This window comes from Onychostruthus taczanowskii, unplaced genomic scaffold (assembly GCF_017590055.1).
Source record: "Onychostruthus taczanowskii isolate IOZ18803 unplaced genomic scaffold, ASM1759005v1 scaffold27, whole genome shotgun sequence".
NCBI lineage: Eukaryota > Metazoa > Chordata > Aves > Passeriformes > Passeridae > Onychostruthus > Onychostruthus taczanowskii.
Genome location: NW_024500017.1, coordinates 817,084 through 835,250, shown reverse-complemented (window position 1 = coordinate 835,250; position 18,167 = coordinate 817,084). Strand labels below are relative to the sequence as shown.

The window sequence follows — 18,167 nt, the reverse complement described above, 5'->3', positions numbered from 1 at the left end:
CTCTGTCATTCATGTTTCACCTGAAGTTATTTGTAATGTTTCTAACACACTTTTACACCACTCACACTGCAGCTCATTATTATACACATATATTTCAATCTATACTCTAAGGTACATTTTACCTATGTTAGATAGTTGTTCTTTTTTACCTCTGAAATCTGATCCTGTCCAGGCCTCTATGTCTTTAAGGGTGAGTTGATCATAGAAACAGCATCTCCAGTGCTAAGACTGTTTTGCATCTTTTATCATAGTCACACTGTTTTCTTCCTCAGAGCATCCTGCATTTCTCAAGGGCTTTGCTGTCATTCCAGCACCAGGCCTATATTTCTCTGTACTGCATTAGTGGGAAATAGCTCATTCTGCACATACTAGATTCTTTTTTCCCTCTATGGATATAATCTGTGGTTGTACCATACAAAGATAAAGAAAGGCATAAACCCTGGTCATATTTACCTGATCACAAGAAATTTAATTTTTACAACTAAAACAAGTTTAGAAACAAAATGAAACTGAAACAAATAAAAAACTCCAGGCAGCTCAAGACTCTTTCAGACAAAGAAAGCCTGTCAAGCTTCTACCCAGCAGTCTTGCAAACTCAAAACCCTGTTATAAGGGCAGTAATGTATTAGTGGGTTACCAAACTACAGATATAGTGAAGTCTTAATGAAGCATGTTTTCATTTACTTAAAATGTGATGCTAAGAGTTACTGAAGATGAATAACCGGCATTCCCTTAGCTTCTCAGTTCCTCAGCACAAATTACTGGGAGATAGAGGAATTTATTAGAGTATCTTCATGTTCTTTGGTGAACTGAAATCTAAGAAAAAAATTGTGTGTAGAGTAACTCATGAGAGTTAGAAGCATCTTCCAGTCTTACAAAAAATATAAGAAATAAGAAGGATAATAGCTTATTATTTTGATAATTGTTATACATTATTTTAATCTTTTTTGGTGAAAAAAAAGTATCTAGAGTACTTCATGAATTGATGGAGGTTGATATTTATGCATTTTTTCTCAGATTTATGCATTTTCTTTTCAGATTGTCCTGTTAGAGAATAACAAATATACATTCTTTGTGGTTTAGCAAAAAAAAAAAAAAAAAAAAAAAAGGAAGAAAAAAGTTAATTATTATGTTAATTTTGAGAATATCCAAGCTATAACTGACACTATAGAAAAAGCAGCTATAGAACAGACATCAAGCACTATTTTTTTTCATTGGATGCAAACACTGTTGCCCAGAATACTAATGCTTGAGCTATAGAATAAATCTTAGAACAAACCTGAACATCTCAGGACGGGGAACTTTTTCATCATAGAATACTGTATTGTAGCGCCATCTGGTGCCTCTGACTACAAGAATATTGCAAAGTAGACCATGAAACTTCTGAAAATTACTTTTTTTTTTTAATAATTACTATACATATCCTGTGTAAATAATTAATATAATATATTTTTATAAAATATTCATTTTTATATTATTTTCATTTCTTTGTAATCTTGAACAACATGGCAGCATATCTTAAACATCTTCATCCCTTGGGCAGCTGTTGCATTTTTGATGCTGCTTTAGTGCTTACATATATAAAGGGTGTGTTTCTCGTGAAACCATAAAATCATTGCATGGTTTGGGTTGAAAGGGACCTTCAAGATAATCTAGTTTCACCCCTCTGCCATGGACAGGGGCACCTTCCAGAAGACCAGGTTGCTTAGAGCTCCATCCAGCCTGGCCTTGAACACAGCCAGGTATGAGGCTTAAATAGTTTCTCTGGGCAACTTGTCCTAATCTCTCACTACCCTCACCACAAAGAACTTCCTCCTAGTATCTAGTCTAAACTTAATCTCTTCTGAATCTATTCCCTCTTGTCCTATCACTACATGTGTCTGTAAACAGTCCCTCTCGAAGTTTCTTGTAGGCCCCCTTCAGTTACTGGAAGGCCACAATTAGGTCAGAATGAAGCCTTCTTTTTTCCAGGCTTAACAAACACAGTTCTCTCAGCCTTTCCTCATCGGGGAATTCCTCAGAACATTTTGGTGGCCCTCCTGTGGATTTACTCCAAGTCCATGGTTTTCTTCTGCTGAGACACTCAAAGTGGGACACAGGGCTCTGGGTGAGGTCTCACCAGAACAGAGTAGAGGGACAGAATCACTTCCCTCAGCCTGTTTCCCCACACTGCTTTTGGTGCCAGCCTGGATACAACTGGCATTTTGGGCTGCAAGTGCACATTGCTGTCTCATGTCCAGCCTTTCATCCACCAGCACCTCCAAGTCCTTCTCAGCAGGGATGCTCTCAATCTGCTCAAATCCCAGCACACCCCTACTGTAAGGTGTAGTGCAGCATCTTGAACTTGGTCTTACTAAACCTCAGGATGGTCTCATGGGCCACTTCTCAAGCTTGTCCTGGTCCCTCTGGATGGATCTCATACTTCAGATGTGTCACACACATCACTCAGCTTGGTGTAATTTGTGAATGTGCTGAGGGTGCACTCAATCCCTTCACCTGTGTTGTTAAGGAAGATACTAAATAACACTGGTTCCAACACTGAACCCTGGGTGACACCATGTGTCGTGGATGTCCACTGGGATTCTGAGACATTGACCGCTACCGTCGGGATGTGACTGTCCCGTCACTTTCTTATCCATCTAACAGTCCACTGATCTAATCAATCTTTGTCCAATTTAGAGAGAAGGATGTTTTGGGGGATTCTTGTGAAAGGCTTTACAGAAGTTGAGAAAAATGATATCTGTAGTGCTTCCCTTGTCCACTGATGTAGTCATATGAACACATCTTTCTTAAGGCTAGTACTTTTTTAAAGTAATATATTGATAGTGATTGTTTTAACTAAGATCGTTACCACAAAATTTTAAAAAAAAAGGCTCCTATAGCTACTTGGTGCAATTTCTAAAACTTGTAGTACTTTAGTATTTTGTGCTTAATCATGCAAGAGATTTAGTGTATTTCCTTCAAAATGTTTTAAAAGTAATTACATAGTCCAGTGAACACAGAAAAGAGCAAAATAAAGGGAGATGAATTTTAAATCACATCCTGTGTTGATGAGCTACTATCTGTAGTTCGTGGGTTATTATTAAATTTCATTCTGATGAGAAACTTGAGCTGAAATGGAATAGTACTATATAGTTTCAAATGAATACTTGTAGCAGTGAAATGCTGTTTCCCAGTACTAAACTATCAAGAAATAATCCACAGTTTACCTTTGAGCATCAGTCTGAATCAAGTGTTATGCATTTAAACAAAATAATTAAAAAATCATATCCAAACCAGAACTATAAATGTGCTGTCACAGATAGTTTAACATTTTCAACTTCTTGTTTAAACATGAGTTGATAAATATATTAATACAGGTCACTACAGAACAGTAGATATGATTTATGCACCTTAATATTTGAGTTAAGTACTCACACTATGTAATACAATACTCTCTGAATGACATAATTCTAATCTAATTTCCTCGCTTTTGATAGAAACTAAGAATTATTTGCATTTTCATCAAATTCACCATGACTGGACATGCTGAACAAGTTATTCCATTTTATGTTTGTGCAGAAAGTGTAAGAATTCTATTTTCCTTTTTATGCAACACATACCCATAATAAGGATAATAATTAAAAGCTAATCTCAGATGAATTGCTATTGTAAATTGTAATGTCCCTGCCTTCCAGTTTCTATTATCAAAGTGGTATTAAGAGCTGTTATTCTTTACGTCTTCTCATCAAAAAACAAAATTAAAATATCATAAGAACATTCTGAAGCATGAGACAGTGTTGTTGACCAGCCCTTTCTATTCTAATCAAATATTTCTCATTACAACCTGTGAATATATCCAGCATTCCCCAAAGGGGGATCTAGTTCAGCAAAAGTCCAGCAGAATCTAATACCCATTTCAGTTCTGTGGCTTCCCTTGTTTGTGGCAATTTTGCCCAATTGGCTCTCCTTTAGCCCAGAGTGAGGAAGGCACCATAAGCTTTGTTTCCAAACTCACAGTTCATCAACTGTTCCAGGCCCAAAGCAACACACTAGAGAGACCACAGAAGATGAGGATTCGATTTTCTTCCATGGTGGATCTAATTTTGGGGGGGGAGAGTAATTCTACTGAGAATGAAGCAGTGTTTTATTTCATATCAAATTGTTCTGTAAAATTAATTTACTTTCCAGAGAAAGCGAATCACAACTTATCAAGTCTGTATTATGTGAAGGAGTGATCAAATTTAGGGAAAAAAATCCCAGCTTGATAGTTGCTCATAACAATATTAGTGTGTTTTCTACTTTTCAACAGGTGGGAAATGTTGTTCAATTTCAGTGTAAAAAAGGACACCTGCTCCATGGTTCAACAACACGAACTTGCCTTCCTGATCTTACATGGAGTGGCATCCAGCCGGAATGTATACGTAAGAAATTCTAAATTTTTTCTTTCCTCAATTTCCTCAATTTTTTAATCTAGATTATTTAGCTGCAGTGACATTGTCATAAAGTTAATCTATATGAATTTATTAACTGAAAGTTAACAAAAATCTGCATTACTAGCTTACAGCAGCTAGAAATATGATTCTGAGTGAATTTTTGTATAATAACTATAGAACTAAAAAAATAAAAAAAAAAAAGAGAGAGAAATAAAATAGGCAGTTCTTCATCCAAAGTCAAATCCTGTCTAAGATGGTGCAACCCTTCCAACTCAGAGAGGAGGTGGTGGGAATAAGACATATCAGAAGGCCCTATTCTAAAATAGGCAGGACAGCATATAATTCAAATCAGTTCTAGTAAAGAGTTTGAACTGTTTCCTAGCCAAGGAGTCACAGTATTTTAAGATGGGGAAAAAAGTGTTTGCAATTGGAAATTTTTGAATCTGAAATGGAGAGAATCTTCTTTGAGTATAGACAGGAGCACTTCATTTCACAGATCTTTTACACTTTGGTAAATAATGATAAATTGCTGAAGACATAAGGTCATGGTTAATCTTTCTAGTTCAGCTAGCCAGCTGTATTTTTTCTGGAAATAGTTCTGCCTTGTAAGGTCTGACCCTATAGAATCACTACAGTGAATGGAGAACATATCCACAGAAGGAAACAGCATCACTATTTCAGTTGGTACTAGTGTTAATCTTAAGAAAACAGCAAATCACTAGCTCAGTGTGAAAGATGAACTCTGCTCTTGGAGGTATGCTGTCTTTGAGATAACACATAAATCCCACATTCTGGTGGTTGTTAAATATATAAGACTCTTCATATGACATTAGAAATGATAACTTAATTTTTCTGATATTTACAACTCACCTTAAATTTTTCCTTGACCTTTCATAGTGTTTTCCAGCTGACCATTTACTTACTGTTATACAATGCTACGTATATGTCATGAGTGGTGTAAGTCACAAGCCATGATTGCTTTTAAGTCTGGTATGGTGTGTGCTGTTTCTGTTCTCATATGCAGACAATTTTGTTAATGCAAGTGCATTTCAGTCTGTTCTTGGTCCCTTGGAATTTAAAGGTGCATGTTTAAGGGTGTATTTACTGACTCATTTTATAGACTGTATAGTAATTTGTAATGTGAATTTAAATATATTAATATGTAATTTCTATTGATTTTTTTACTTTGCTAGTTAACTGTCAGGATGGGCATATATTATCTTTTCAGAAATATTTTCACCACTTTGACAGAAGGATATTTTATCTTTTCTTTATAGCTCACAGCTGTAAACAACCAGAAACACCAAGTCATGCTAATGTTGCAGGAATGGATCTTCCATCACTTGGTTATACATTGATTTACACTTGTCAGCCAGGCTTCTTCTTGGCAGGGGGATCAGAGCACAGAGCCTGTAGGTCTGACGGCACATGGACTGGGAAGGTTCCAGTTTGTGAAGGTAAGCTCTTCTGTTTCCCATTGCATCTGCCGTCTGTCATATTTCAGTGCTTTTCTTTACTTGCAGTTGGTGCATGCACGCCAGCAATTTGATTGGGCCCAGTCAGCATGTTTTTACGAAAGGCAGGTCCTGCTTAGTGAACCAAGTCTTCTTCTATAACAAACTGACCTGCTTAGTGGTCACTCAGTACTTGGCACTGGTGAGACCACACACACACCTTGAATAGTGTGTGCAGTTTTGGACCCATCACTCCAAGAAAGATATTGAGGTTCTGGACTGTTCCCAAAGAAGAAGAATGAAGCTGCTGAAAGGTTTGCAGCAGCAGGCTTAGGAGAAGAGGCTGGGGAAGCTGAGAGTCTTTATCCTGGAGAAAAGGATTCTGAGGGGAGACCTTGTTGCTCTCTATAAGTACCTGAAAACAGGTTGTAGCAAGGTGAACGCTGGTCTCTTCTTCAAATTAACAAGTGATGAGAGGAAATGGCCTAAAGCTGTGCCAGGTGAGGCATAGGTTGGACATTATGAGAAATTTCTAGGAAAAATTAGGAAGAATTGTCAAGCATTGGAACAGGCTGCCTGGGGAAGTGGTGGAGGTAGATATGTAGATGTGGCATTTAGAGTCATAATGTAGTGGAGGACTTGGTAGTGTTAGGTTAGCTATTGGACTCTAAGATCACAGAGGTCTTTTCCAACCTAAATGATTGAATGATTTTGTAGTAATTTTTGGAAAAGATGCCTAAAGTCCAAGATGTCTGAATCACTGTGTAAAATTAATCCAAAGAGTTACTCATTATTTTATATTTTTATGTAAGGAACTGTATACTACTACAAAATAAAATGTATCTATTTTGTCCTTGCTGTTCCCACCTTTGTTTCTAATTTTTCCTATCCACTTTTTCATGATAGGACATGGAAAACACCATAGCCAAGTCATGGCGAGGAAGGTGGTTTCATGTGTTTCAAATGTATACTCAAGGAACTGTTTGGAATTTTATTTCCTGAATAATTAAAGGTCTTTTCAGATTACTGTTACCTAATGTTTCAGATGTGATTATCCCTAGGGCTCTTGCAGAGGCATTCAAAGGCTTTGTAGCCAAACACTGCTACTTGGAAGGGAAATAGGAAATGAATAGTTTGTATTACTAAAAAACAGGTGTCCTGGAATTGCATGCCAGGCAAGTGCTGGGGGAAAATGAAACAGAGCTTTGGGAAAGTGCTAGAAAGCTAGCAGCCAGGAAGCTTATGACTTGTTCAATAGTTGGACAGTATTATGCAGGCCAAATTTGATTCATAGATTGTATTTTGATTCAAGAATTTGCTGCTGCTGCTGCTGCTGCTGCTGCTGCTGCTGCTGCTGCTGGAAGAAGTTGTTCACCTCATTGTGAACTTCACAGAAATAACTTGGAAATAGATGAAAAGGAATAAAATGTCTGGCGCTGAGAGGTCTAAAGGGATGTGTAGGGGAATTAAAATAGAATTTGATGCTTTAAATACAAAATTGAAATATTGAGAGTCCAACTCAAGGATCTGGACTTAGAAACTTAAACTTCATAGTTAGCTAGTTTTAGTTTTGAATTTTTATCTAACATTTGTATTTAGGTTTTATTTTGGCTTTCAAATTTCAATTTTAGACTTGACTAGAAATTTTTCAACTTGACAAGGAAAATTTACTCATCATCTTTTTATGCTAAAGCCCAGCTGGAAAGTGTGATCCAGATACTTCTAATGTAAACTTAGTGTAGTCAGAAAGCATATGCGATTGAACCATGCCCTCCAGGTCAACAATGTACAGTGCAGCTCAGTAAGTTTATTTCAAAACAGAAAATACAGGTTAATCAATCAGTAATAACAGTCCATGAGAACCTTAGGCTGCATTTCAATCCCCTCCCTTTCTTCTTCACAGTTTATTTTTAATATACATGACAAGAAAACATCTTTTAAAAATGCTAAAATTTATTTTCAATAAGAATATTCTGAGTCCTTCTTTCAAAAATTTCCTTTCCATGCAGAAAAATTCTCAGTTTAGGAGCAAGACCAAGACCCAAAATACAAAGCATTGAAATCACAGTTGGAGCAAGGAATTGAGTCTACTACTACACTTGAATATTTTACATTAGGAGACAGAAATTTTGGTCTTCTTTATATTCCAATGAATTCAAATTAGTTTAAAAAAAATAGCTTAATCTCCAGGAAATTATAAAGTCCTAGTGCATTTAGTTCATCATCCTCAGTGGTGGGAGAGTTTCTGCTCTAAGCAGAGAAGAAATTATATTCTTCAATTTCCAGTTCTCATATCAGCTGAGCAGTTGGAGATACTCTGGACAGCCTCTTTTGTTTCTTTATTTCTGTTGTTATCCTTTAAAGAATCAGGAATCTTCTCCTTCAATATTTAGAGATTAAAGCAATAGCTATGGCTTTTCAGTCTTGAACATAAAATGTCTCAATCAATGCTGTTGAAGATAGTTAGGTCCTGGAGACAAATTATTTCAAGCTCCCTTTGTTATTTGTGTCTTCCCTTTTTGGTCTTACATTGCAGTCAATGCACTGCTCACTGTTCCTAATCCAAGTGACATAGCCAGGATTAGATGCTATATTAGAAGGCATCTCACATGTTAGGTGAATGGTCCAGGACTGTAAATCCTGAAACATGGATTCTGAAGTGAAACCCTGCACTGTTTGACAGCTGAAAATTACTTAATAGCATCCAGGTGCCTGATTTAGGAGGTTATGGGGGAACAGAAGAAATTTGTGTGCCAGTGCTCCTGTGGTACTAAGGTTTGATACCAATTGAAATCTCACTTATATTTGAGTTTTAAACATTGTCCTATATGCTTTTAAACAAATAAATTCTATGATGGAAATTATTTTTATTGTTTCTGAGTAACATCTTGCTACTGATTTATCTTTTTATATTTTATTCATTCTAACAGCTGGTTCTAAAATATTAGTGAAGGATCCCAGACCAGCGCTGGGAACACCAAGTCCCAAACTAAGTGGTAAGTACTCCAAGGTTTATATAGCTATATATTTCTGTAGAAAAAACAGTGAGGATCAGTTTGGTGAGATAGCATTGAGTGGTTTAGAATGTGTAAAGGATATTAAATGAGGTACTGGATTATCAAGGGGGAAAAGATAATTGAATTATTCCCTAATTTTGAAGTTCATCTATCATATGGTATAATTTATATCTATATACAATTTCTGTTATGTAATGAGAGTTTTATTGGCTTCACGGAAATCACTGTGCTCTGTGTAAGATTCTATGCAATTTATCTATTTAGAAGCTGTACTACTCACTTTGAAATAATTAAAGAAGTTTTGCAGTCTTCTTCAGTCCTGCACTTTTTTACGTATTTCTAATTTAAATTGCTTTACCTAAATACCTCTTATTAGCCTTGAACTTAGCCTTTAGAAAAAAAGCTAATTTTAGTTGAGACATGCTAATCGCTCCAATTCTGTCTCAAGTCTCCAGTTTTAACAGATTAGCTGAAGACCATATTTGGATGTCCTGACAAGAGAAGCTCTCTGTCCTCTGAAGAGAATTTTTGAAAAGAGCAGTCTCCTTAACTAAAATTAACCTTTGGCTATAATAAATTGATTGCATTTCTACTGATAATGAATAAGATTCAAAAGTAGTACTTTAGCATATTAAGATTTGGGGGCTTTTTTTTTTTTAACATTTTGTGCACTAATTCAAAACAGTGGTTTTTGATGATGTTCTGCTGAATGGTAGACATGAAGTTTTTCATTCAGAAAATTTCATTCATTTTGTGCCATCCCAGTTAATTGCCAATCTAGCACATAAAGATCAGTTTTCCTAAAAGCAGGAAAATATATTTCAGGCAGACTACAAATCAACAGCATCAGAGCATTTTCACCTTGCAATTTCCTTGCTTACAGGTCCGGTATTTACAAAAAAACTAGGAAAGTTCCTTTACCCTTCATGGAGAAGACCTGTCTTTGTATTGCATAAAATAAATGATGAAGGAAAACTGTGGGTATTCTAGTGTGCCCCAGTCTTGGATTTAGGTGTATCCTGAGTGAGAAAAGGGCAAATATTCTTCTGTGATTATCTGACATGAGTTGCCAATGCACACTTGAACAGAGCATTAAGTTTGGTGTGAAATACTTCAAATAATGTGAAAGTGCTGATTTTAAACAGTGATTATTAAAGGCATAACTCTGATATATTACTTTGGAAAGTGTAGTAAGCCCATTCTAAATCACTTTTAATTTAATTGTTTGAAAGGTATCTTAGGTTAAGATTTTAAAGATTTGCATGTATCTGTTTTTACATCAGAGATAGGTTTGTGTTGTTTTAGTGGGGTTATTTTCTTGCTGAAATAGCATTACTTAAAGTAATAATTTTTCAGTTCACTAATGATAAGTATTAAATGTGAGGGTATAAATCTAGCATATTTTTCCCCTGGCAGACTATGATCTGTTTTAAATTTTAAATTAGAAAATTATTTTTTTTCTGCTGCTGAAGCTCATAATGTTTTTAAGCATTTGAAGCCATAACAAATTATATATATTTTTTATTAGAAAAGTTGACTAGTTAATAAGATTATTATAATATTTCACACCATTTAAAGAAATTGCTTATGAAAATTTTTTATATCTAAATAGATACTAATTTCTGCAAAATTTAATGCTAACCATATGTTCCTAGCTGTCTGTGCTGGCATAGAAAAGATTCTACAGTGGGTGGAATATGCTCTTCTGGCTAAAGCTTCTAGAATTTGTGAAACTGGTTAACTCTGGGACAGGTCCATATTTTAGGAAAAAGGCAAATGAAGATGTAGTTGTGTTTATGTTCTTCAGTGCAAATACATTCCTTTCATAAAAGTTTATGCCAGGTTTCTATGTTTTATATCTGAAAATTATGCCTAGTAGGTTTATAAAGAGTAAAGGAAATAAAATGCTAATATTTATCATACATTTTGTTGGTTATTTAACTTTTTAAGTACTAAATATCACAAAATTTATTGAAACATGTTTTCATCTATGTAGTTCCTGATGATGTATTTGCCCAAAATTATATATGGAAAGGATCTTACAATTACAAAAGCAAGAAGCAACCCATGACTTTGACAGTTACCAGTTTCAATGCAACTTCAGGAAGAGTAAATGCAACGCTTACAAACAGCAATATGGAATTGCTGCTATCAGGTATGAGCTAAGGAACACTAATTTTCTTTTAATTTTTATTTTTCTATCTTACATACATTGGTTTACTGTAACTTTCTGCATAACTTAGAATTTATTATCTTACCAAATAAATTTTTATTGCATTTCAGTTCCTTTCCAAAGGTAGGGATCTTTCCAGTTCTCTCCTTCCCCTTGTAAGTTTGGTTTTGTTTTTGTTTTTTTTTATTTTACTTTTCAAGGTTTTACTATATCTGGAGTTAATAGTCAATAAGGAATGAAAGAATAACAATAATTATCATGTTTCTTTCTTAAACATTTTAAATAAACTTCAACTACTGTTCGTGAGATTTTCTTATTTCTTAATTATAAAACTTACCCAAAAGTAGCCTAATGACTAATAATAAATATGATGAGATTGATATATGTCGACCTAGAAAGTCAGAGATACCTAATGAACATGGAAAGAAACTAGAGCTGACACTTGTTAGATTTTCTAAGAAAAAAAAAAGGTTAGAGTCCTAGAATTGTTTAGGTATAAAAAGACTTCTAAGATAACCAAATTAACCTAATATTGCCAAATCCACCACTGAGCCATGTCTCTGGAAATGTCACATGTGCACATCTTTTAAATACCTCCAGGGACGGTGACTCCACCACTTCACTGGACAGCCTGCTCCAATGCCAGACAGCCCTTTCAGTGATGAATTTTTTCATAAGATCCAATCTAAACTTTTGCTGGCACAACTTGAAGCCATTTCATTTCATCCAAACGCTGCTTGAGAAAAGCACCAGAATCTACCTTGCTTCAATTTCTTTTCAGTAGCTGAAGAGAAAGTCTCCTTTTTTTCCAGACTAAAGAACCCAAATTTCCTCAGACTCTCCTCATAAGACTTGTGCTCCAGACCCTTCTCCTGCTCCATTGCCCTTCTCTGGACATGCTCCAGCACTTCCATGTCTCTCTTGTAATGAGGGGCCCAAAACTGAATGCAGGATTTAAGGTGTGGCCTCACCAGTGCCAAATATGGGGGGGGATGATCACTGCCCTGCACTGCTGACCTATTTATTATACAAGCCAGGATGCTGTTGGCCTTCTTGGCCACCTGAGCACACTGAAGGATCATGTTCAGTCACGAGCAGCACCCCAGGGCCTCCCAAGTCTGTGGAGTTGCCTGGGATTGTTGTGACCCAGGTGCAGGCCCATTGATCCAAACTGTCCAGATCCTTCTGCAGAGCCTTCCTACCCTCCAGCACATCAGCATTCCTGCCCAACTTGGTGTCATCTGCAAACTGACTGAGGGTACCTTATCCAGATTGTTGATAAAGATATTAGACAGGACTGGCCACAGCTCTGGAGAACAGCAGTTGTGGCTGGCCACCAAGTGAATGTAACACAAATCAACAAACGTGTCTGAGCTCATCCAGCCTGTCAGCTTGTTACTCAGTGAAGAGTACACCTGCCCAGCCCATGACAGTCAGTTTCTCCAGGAGGATTCTGTTGGAAATGGTGTCAAAGGCTTTACTAAAGTTAAGTGAGATGATATCCACAGTCTTTCTTTCATCCACTGAGTCACTTTATCATAGAAGGAGCCCAGAGCAGTCTAGCAAGATCTGCCTTTCATAAACTTATTTGACTGGGCCTGATCTCCTGGTAGCTGAGAGGGGTGATCTACAGGAAGGATCTAATGAGGCACAGAATCTGTGTTTCTTCTGAATTGAGTAGAATGATGAATTTTTATAACTAGGTTTGTCTTTCAAAATTATTTTGTAGGTGTCCTTTGAAGAACCATGCTTGGGAGTGGACTGAATGTTTTCTGACTGATAACCATGTTTGTCTTGGCTGTGTGTGAATTTTTTCTGTTGTATTAATTTCATCCATATAGTTTCTGTGATGATATTAGGAACACCAGATACAGTATTTTGTATTTTTAGAGTTAGAAAAGCAAACCACTGTGTTTTCTTACTCAAAACACTCGTCCTCCAAATAAAAGGTTTCTTTAACTAGACAGAAATGTGATTCCAAATGCCCTTTTCCACTCTGTGTACAAGCATTACACATGTCATCAGGTAATTAATATTTTTTTATTTCCCTGTTTTAAAGATAGAACACTGAAATCTTGTATGCTGAAAGGGTATCATAGGGACAGGGAAGTAGGGATGGATCAAAAAATACATTTACATGCTAGGAAGCTGAATTCACCTATACTCAGTTTGTAATTTTCTCAAATGAAAAGTAGTTCTCTCTTCCTGCATCATTTACTGTTTTGCATTCCATAATTTGATGGAACTATCTTTACTTCTTTTTATTTTGACACCTGTGCTTGCTGTAATTATACACAGAATAAACACATCTTGCCAAGGCTCATTCATCTGAGCTCAGTGCAGTGTTTACATGAAAGCAAGTCTTCTCATTAGCTCAGAGATTATTTATATGTAATGATACCTCCTATAGGGCAGTCACCAGTCCTTAATGTGGAGAAGACTTTTGTTTTTTCAATTTAGGCTTGTACACAAGAGACATGAATTAGGAATGTAACTAACAAAATCACTAAACATATTGTGGTATTTTATTTTCATTTCCAAATTCACAAGTAATGATATTTGGGTTCTAAATAATTATTCTTCAGGAACAAGAATGAGTCAATAATTATGTCTACAAAGTAAATAAGCTGGCATACAAGTCTTCCATTATATGGAAGGAACTGGTTCGTAACTGACTGTACTAACTCATGAAGAAAAATCCAATTGTAAAAAAAAAATATATTTTCTATTTAATTTTATTTTTAAATTTAGCAGCAGCTTTTGGAATCGAATTTGTGTGTGGATGTTCCTATTATCACATTTTTTATGTAATGACTAAATTATATATATTAAAAATAGGAATGTGAGGTTTAAATACACTCTTCCTGATTCAGAACAATATTTTCAATTTCAAATCAGATTGCTGTCAATGTTCTGCCTAAGGCTTGAAGTAACAGCTGTGTGTATGGAGTTTCCCTTCTCTCCTCTCTATAAGCTAAGCTAAAATCTGTTTCTATTGAAATCTTATGATAATTGAAATAATTTCAAAATAGAGTGCATATTTTTAAACAAACAGTGTTGAAAATTGGTACCTATTCTTCCTGCTTTTCCTCTTAAGGACATTTTTCTAGTAAACACAAATGTGAATTTTTAAAACTATATTTTACAGGAGTGTATAAAAGCCAGGAAGCTCGGCTAATGCTCCACATATATTTCATTAAAGCACCCTCCCATACATCTGCAAGCAAGTTGAAAGAGGAAAAATGGGCTATGGATGGTTTTGTGAGTATATTTCTGCTACAAAAGAGAGGGAATTTTTTTTGGTATGATTGAAATCATGCTGGTTTTTACATCCAAAAAATCCTCAAACATATGAAATAGAATCTTTTTAGCAAGGCTGATTCTTTAAAATACATGAAAATTTTTGTGTAAAATGCAGGAGACCAGTCCAAGTGAAAATATGGTAGCAGTCATAGAGTGTAGGCAAAATTAAAATGCGTGTTAATACAAAAGCCTTTCTCGTAGGTCTCTTTATTCCAATATATTTAGAAATTTTATAATAATTAAACATAAACCCATTTTATTATAATAGTATATTCTATTAATAAAATAAAAATTATGATCATTGTATTAGGATACATGTTTTACTTTTTAATGATTTTTTTAAAAATACCTTGAAAAAGATGAACTGTCACATGTATATGGAAAACAAAATGGATTACTCCAATTTTGCATTAGGCACCTTGGGGTTCTGGATCTGAGTTTATTCTTTAAAACAGAGAGGAAGAGAACACATAACTGAGAAGAGGAGAGGGAAGGGAGAGGATTAAATAGCCCAGGTTTCTGGGATGTGGTTAAACCATGAAAAGGAAATGCCTTCCAAGAATAGAAACAAAAGTAGAATTTTTAGATAAAAAAGAGCCTAAAATTATTTGGATGAGGATAAACACTCATATATCCTTACTATACCATCTGACTTGTTGAGGAATTTTTCTGTTTTCATATGATTCACCTATTGGTTAAGCACTACAGGGACACCACTATGTTTGCACATGCCATGTGTACATTGAATTGTACACACAAATTTATATTTTTATAAAAAGAGGCACTGGTTGAACAATATTTTTTTTTTCAAAGGTGTAGAGTGAAAACCTTAAACTAAACTCATTAAGCAAGAAATGAACTAGTAAAAAGGCTTAACTTTCGTGGCTTGTACAAACTTAAGGCCTCACAAACATTCTCCTGAGGTAACAAAAGCAAAGAATTTACTTTCAGACTTCTAAATATACAAAAATAGACAGTATATTCCCTGCATTCCAAATGCTATTTACATATTGTTCCTACTTGACCTTTTTTTTTCCGTTGAGTCTTTGAATAGCACAAAGAGACTGCTTTAGCCCAAAATAAAAAATTCAGCTAAAAAAGCACCCGGTCTTCAGTGAAAACACAGCTTCAGGTCACTGTTGAAGACATACTGTGTCTTGAGAAAGGGAAGCTTAAGGGAAAAGCTTGAAGGAGCATACCTAGAAAACACTGAATATAACTATTAATAATAATTATTAATAATAATTAATAATATTAATAATCATCTTAATAATATTAATAATAACTATTCTTAGAAGCAAGTATCTGTGGAGTTGTATACAGTACACTACTTTAGACTGTACTTACTGTAATGAGATGATCATGGGATCACAAGCATCCCCCCCACCCTCACAGGCCTTTTAGTTTATACTAGCATATTTTGCCCTTGTACCAAAGCTTTATTGAATATTCTTCTGGTCCATGGCTATATAATTAAATACTCTTTGGGACAGGCACTGAGAAAAATCAAAATAACTTTCAACAAATTTCAGCAGTTTTTATTTAGTTTAAAACTAGCTATTAAAACCTCAATACTTTCATCCTTAGGATTATATGCAATATAACTTCCAATCTACTTCCCAAACAAAACAGAAAACTATGAAGTATAATACTGACATTTGAGCTACCAGAAACTTTAGGTCTTCGTGGTTTTTAAAAAAAATACAGTTAAAGGTAGTATAAGGTGTCATATGTGACCATAAACCACCATGCCTAAGTTGTGCTTATAACAGGTCCTGTCTTTCTTTTGAACTTTTTATATAAATTTCCTATAAAAAGAGGGTGTTTATAATGAGGAATAACAGCTACCAGTCAAGCATATTAGTATATGGAATAGAATAGCTCCCTATCGAACAGATACATGCAACTTGCAACCAGGTTTTCCCCATTTCATTCAAAGTATTTTTTGTTTACAGGTTTCTGCTGAACCTGATGGAGCAACATATGTTTTTCAAGGTTTCATCCAGGGTAAAGATTATGGACAATTCGGGCTTCAAAGAATAGGTATTCAAAAAATTCTAATTCTTTGCTAGTTCATTGTTCCATATTCAGTTTTCTTATATCCATTGGTATGAGGATATCTGCAGGATGTTAAAGAATTGACATTTCATAGAATATTGATATTAATATATTTAAACTGTCATTTAAGTGGTACAACTTACAAATAAGTTACAAGGAGTTATAGATGACTTGCAATCTACTGCTTAGTATTCATATTCATTTGTAATATTTTGAGCAATTTTTATATCCAATTATGTGTAAAATGCATTTAGTTTAATATCTTAACAGCTATCTAGAAAACACATGTTGTAGAATGGTTTGATAAACTGATTTCATTCTTATGGTGCTGAAAGACCATTTAACCTAAACATTTGTTAGAAGAGGGAAACTGCTAAATATTTGGAGGTAAATACTTATATTACTTTTAAGAAGAAAGAAGTCTTAATTGATAAGTGTTCATTTAATAAAAATTAACTTCTTGTTTCTATACTAATTGAGCTTTAGTAACAGAGCTCAGATGAAAACATTCTCTTGTGCTATTTAAGAAAATGATTTAGTTTTCTTTTCTAATGTTGTCTTAAGAACTGTGAAATTTCTCCTTACATAAGAATTTGAATTTAGTTTATACTGAATTTTAAATGATAAAATACTGTTGAGAATGCCTTAGAAGAGGACTTCTTTTTTACTAATATAATGGCTGTTTAGATAAAGTTCTTACCTTCAGGTAAAATTCCTATATGTGGATGAAAAATTATGTTCTTTCAGCCACAAAGTATTGTTTCTTCTTATTTTTTTCAGTAAAATCAGAAAATATTTTAATTCTTGAATGTGTTGGAAAGAAGGAATCTAAAATCAAATTTTTCTCTTTCTAAGAGACAGTTCTAAGTCACAGTAAAATATACTGGTCTTGTTTTTCATTGTGATTTCATATGCAAATTACTTTGCCAGAATTTTTAGAAATGCCTTTATCAAGAAATGTTTTCTTTAGATAAATATAAGTTACTTCCTTTTATATATGTGTTTATATATTTTAAAGTTATTTTCTTTATATATTTTAAAGTCATCTAAGAAAAATTAAATGCAAGACTTCCTTGGCAAATTGTTTTGATAGATTATTACCAAAAATATATTTCTTCATTTGATTTTTGGATTATAAGTTTGAGATTCTTCTCTGTCACATATTGAAGGTAATTTTTATGGATGTATAACTTCAAGGAAAAGGAATGATTAAGAGTAAAATTCTATACATGATTTAATTTTAGCTAATATAATTAATAATATCACTATAAAGAGATTCACAATCTTTGAACAAATTTTGTTTAGCATGCTTACCATTTTATTATTTCATGCACACAAACTCAAAATTTGCTTCTCTGAAATAAAATTTTTTTACTGCTATTCTCACGCAATTTTTCTCACATGATTGGTTGTTTGAGGTCTCAAACATGGATGGTTTTTTGGGGCCTTTGTTGTGTTTTGTTCATTTTTTTAAATTTTTTGTGTATTGTCTTATATGATCAAGAAATTCAGAAAATATTATGACCTAAGCAATTAATAAACGATCAAGTTAAAATCTTGAAAATTAACTTTGAAGATACATTAGAGGATCACAGAATCAACTAGTTTGGAAAAGACCTTGGAGACTTTCAAGTCCAACCTGTGACCTGACATCACCTTATTGACTAAGCCATGACTGAGTGCCACAACCCATCTCTCTTTAAACACCTGGTCAGTGACTCCACCACTTTGGAGCTGCCCAGTGTGA

At 34.5% G+C, this 18,167-nt stretch overlaps 1 protein-coding gene across 3 annotated transcripts in view; it reads left to right on the top strand.

The window, feature by feature from the left end:
* Positions 1-18,167, top strand: part of CSMD3 (CUB and Sushi multiple domains 3) — a 577,908-nt gene that overhangs the window by 557,361 nt on the left and 2,380 nt on the right. For all 3 annotated transcript variants that reach the window (XM_041407558.1, XM_041407557.1, XM_041407556.1), the window contains 6 exons: positions 4,292-4,403; positions 5,693-5,872; positions 8,800-8,865; positions 10,883-11,041; positions 14,208-14,320; positions 16,318-16,405. In XM_041407558.1, coding sequence (XP_041263492.1) covers positions 4,292-4,403; positions 5,693-5,872; positions 8,800-8,865; positions 10,883-11,041; positions 14,208-14,320; positions 16,318-16,405 — 718 coding nt within the window. The remainder of the gene's footprint in view (positions 1-4,291; positions 4,404-5,692; positions 5,873-8,799; positions 8,866-10,882; positions 11,042-14,207; positions 14,321-16,317; positions 16,406-18,167) is intronic.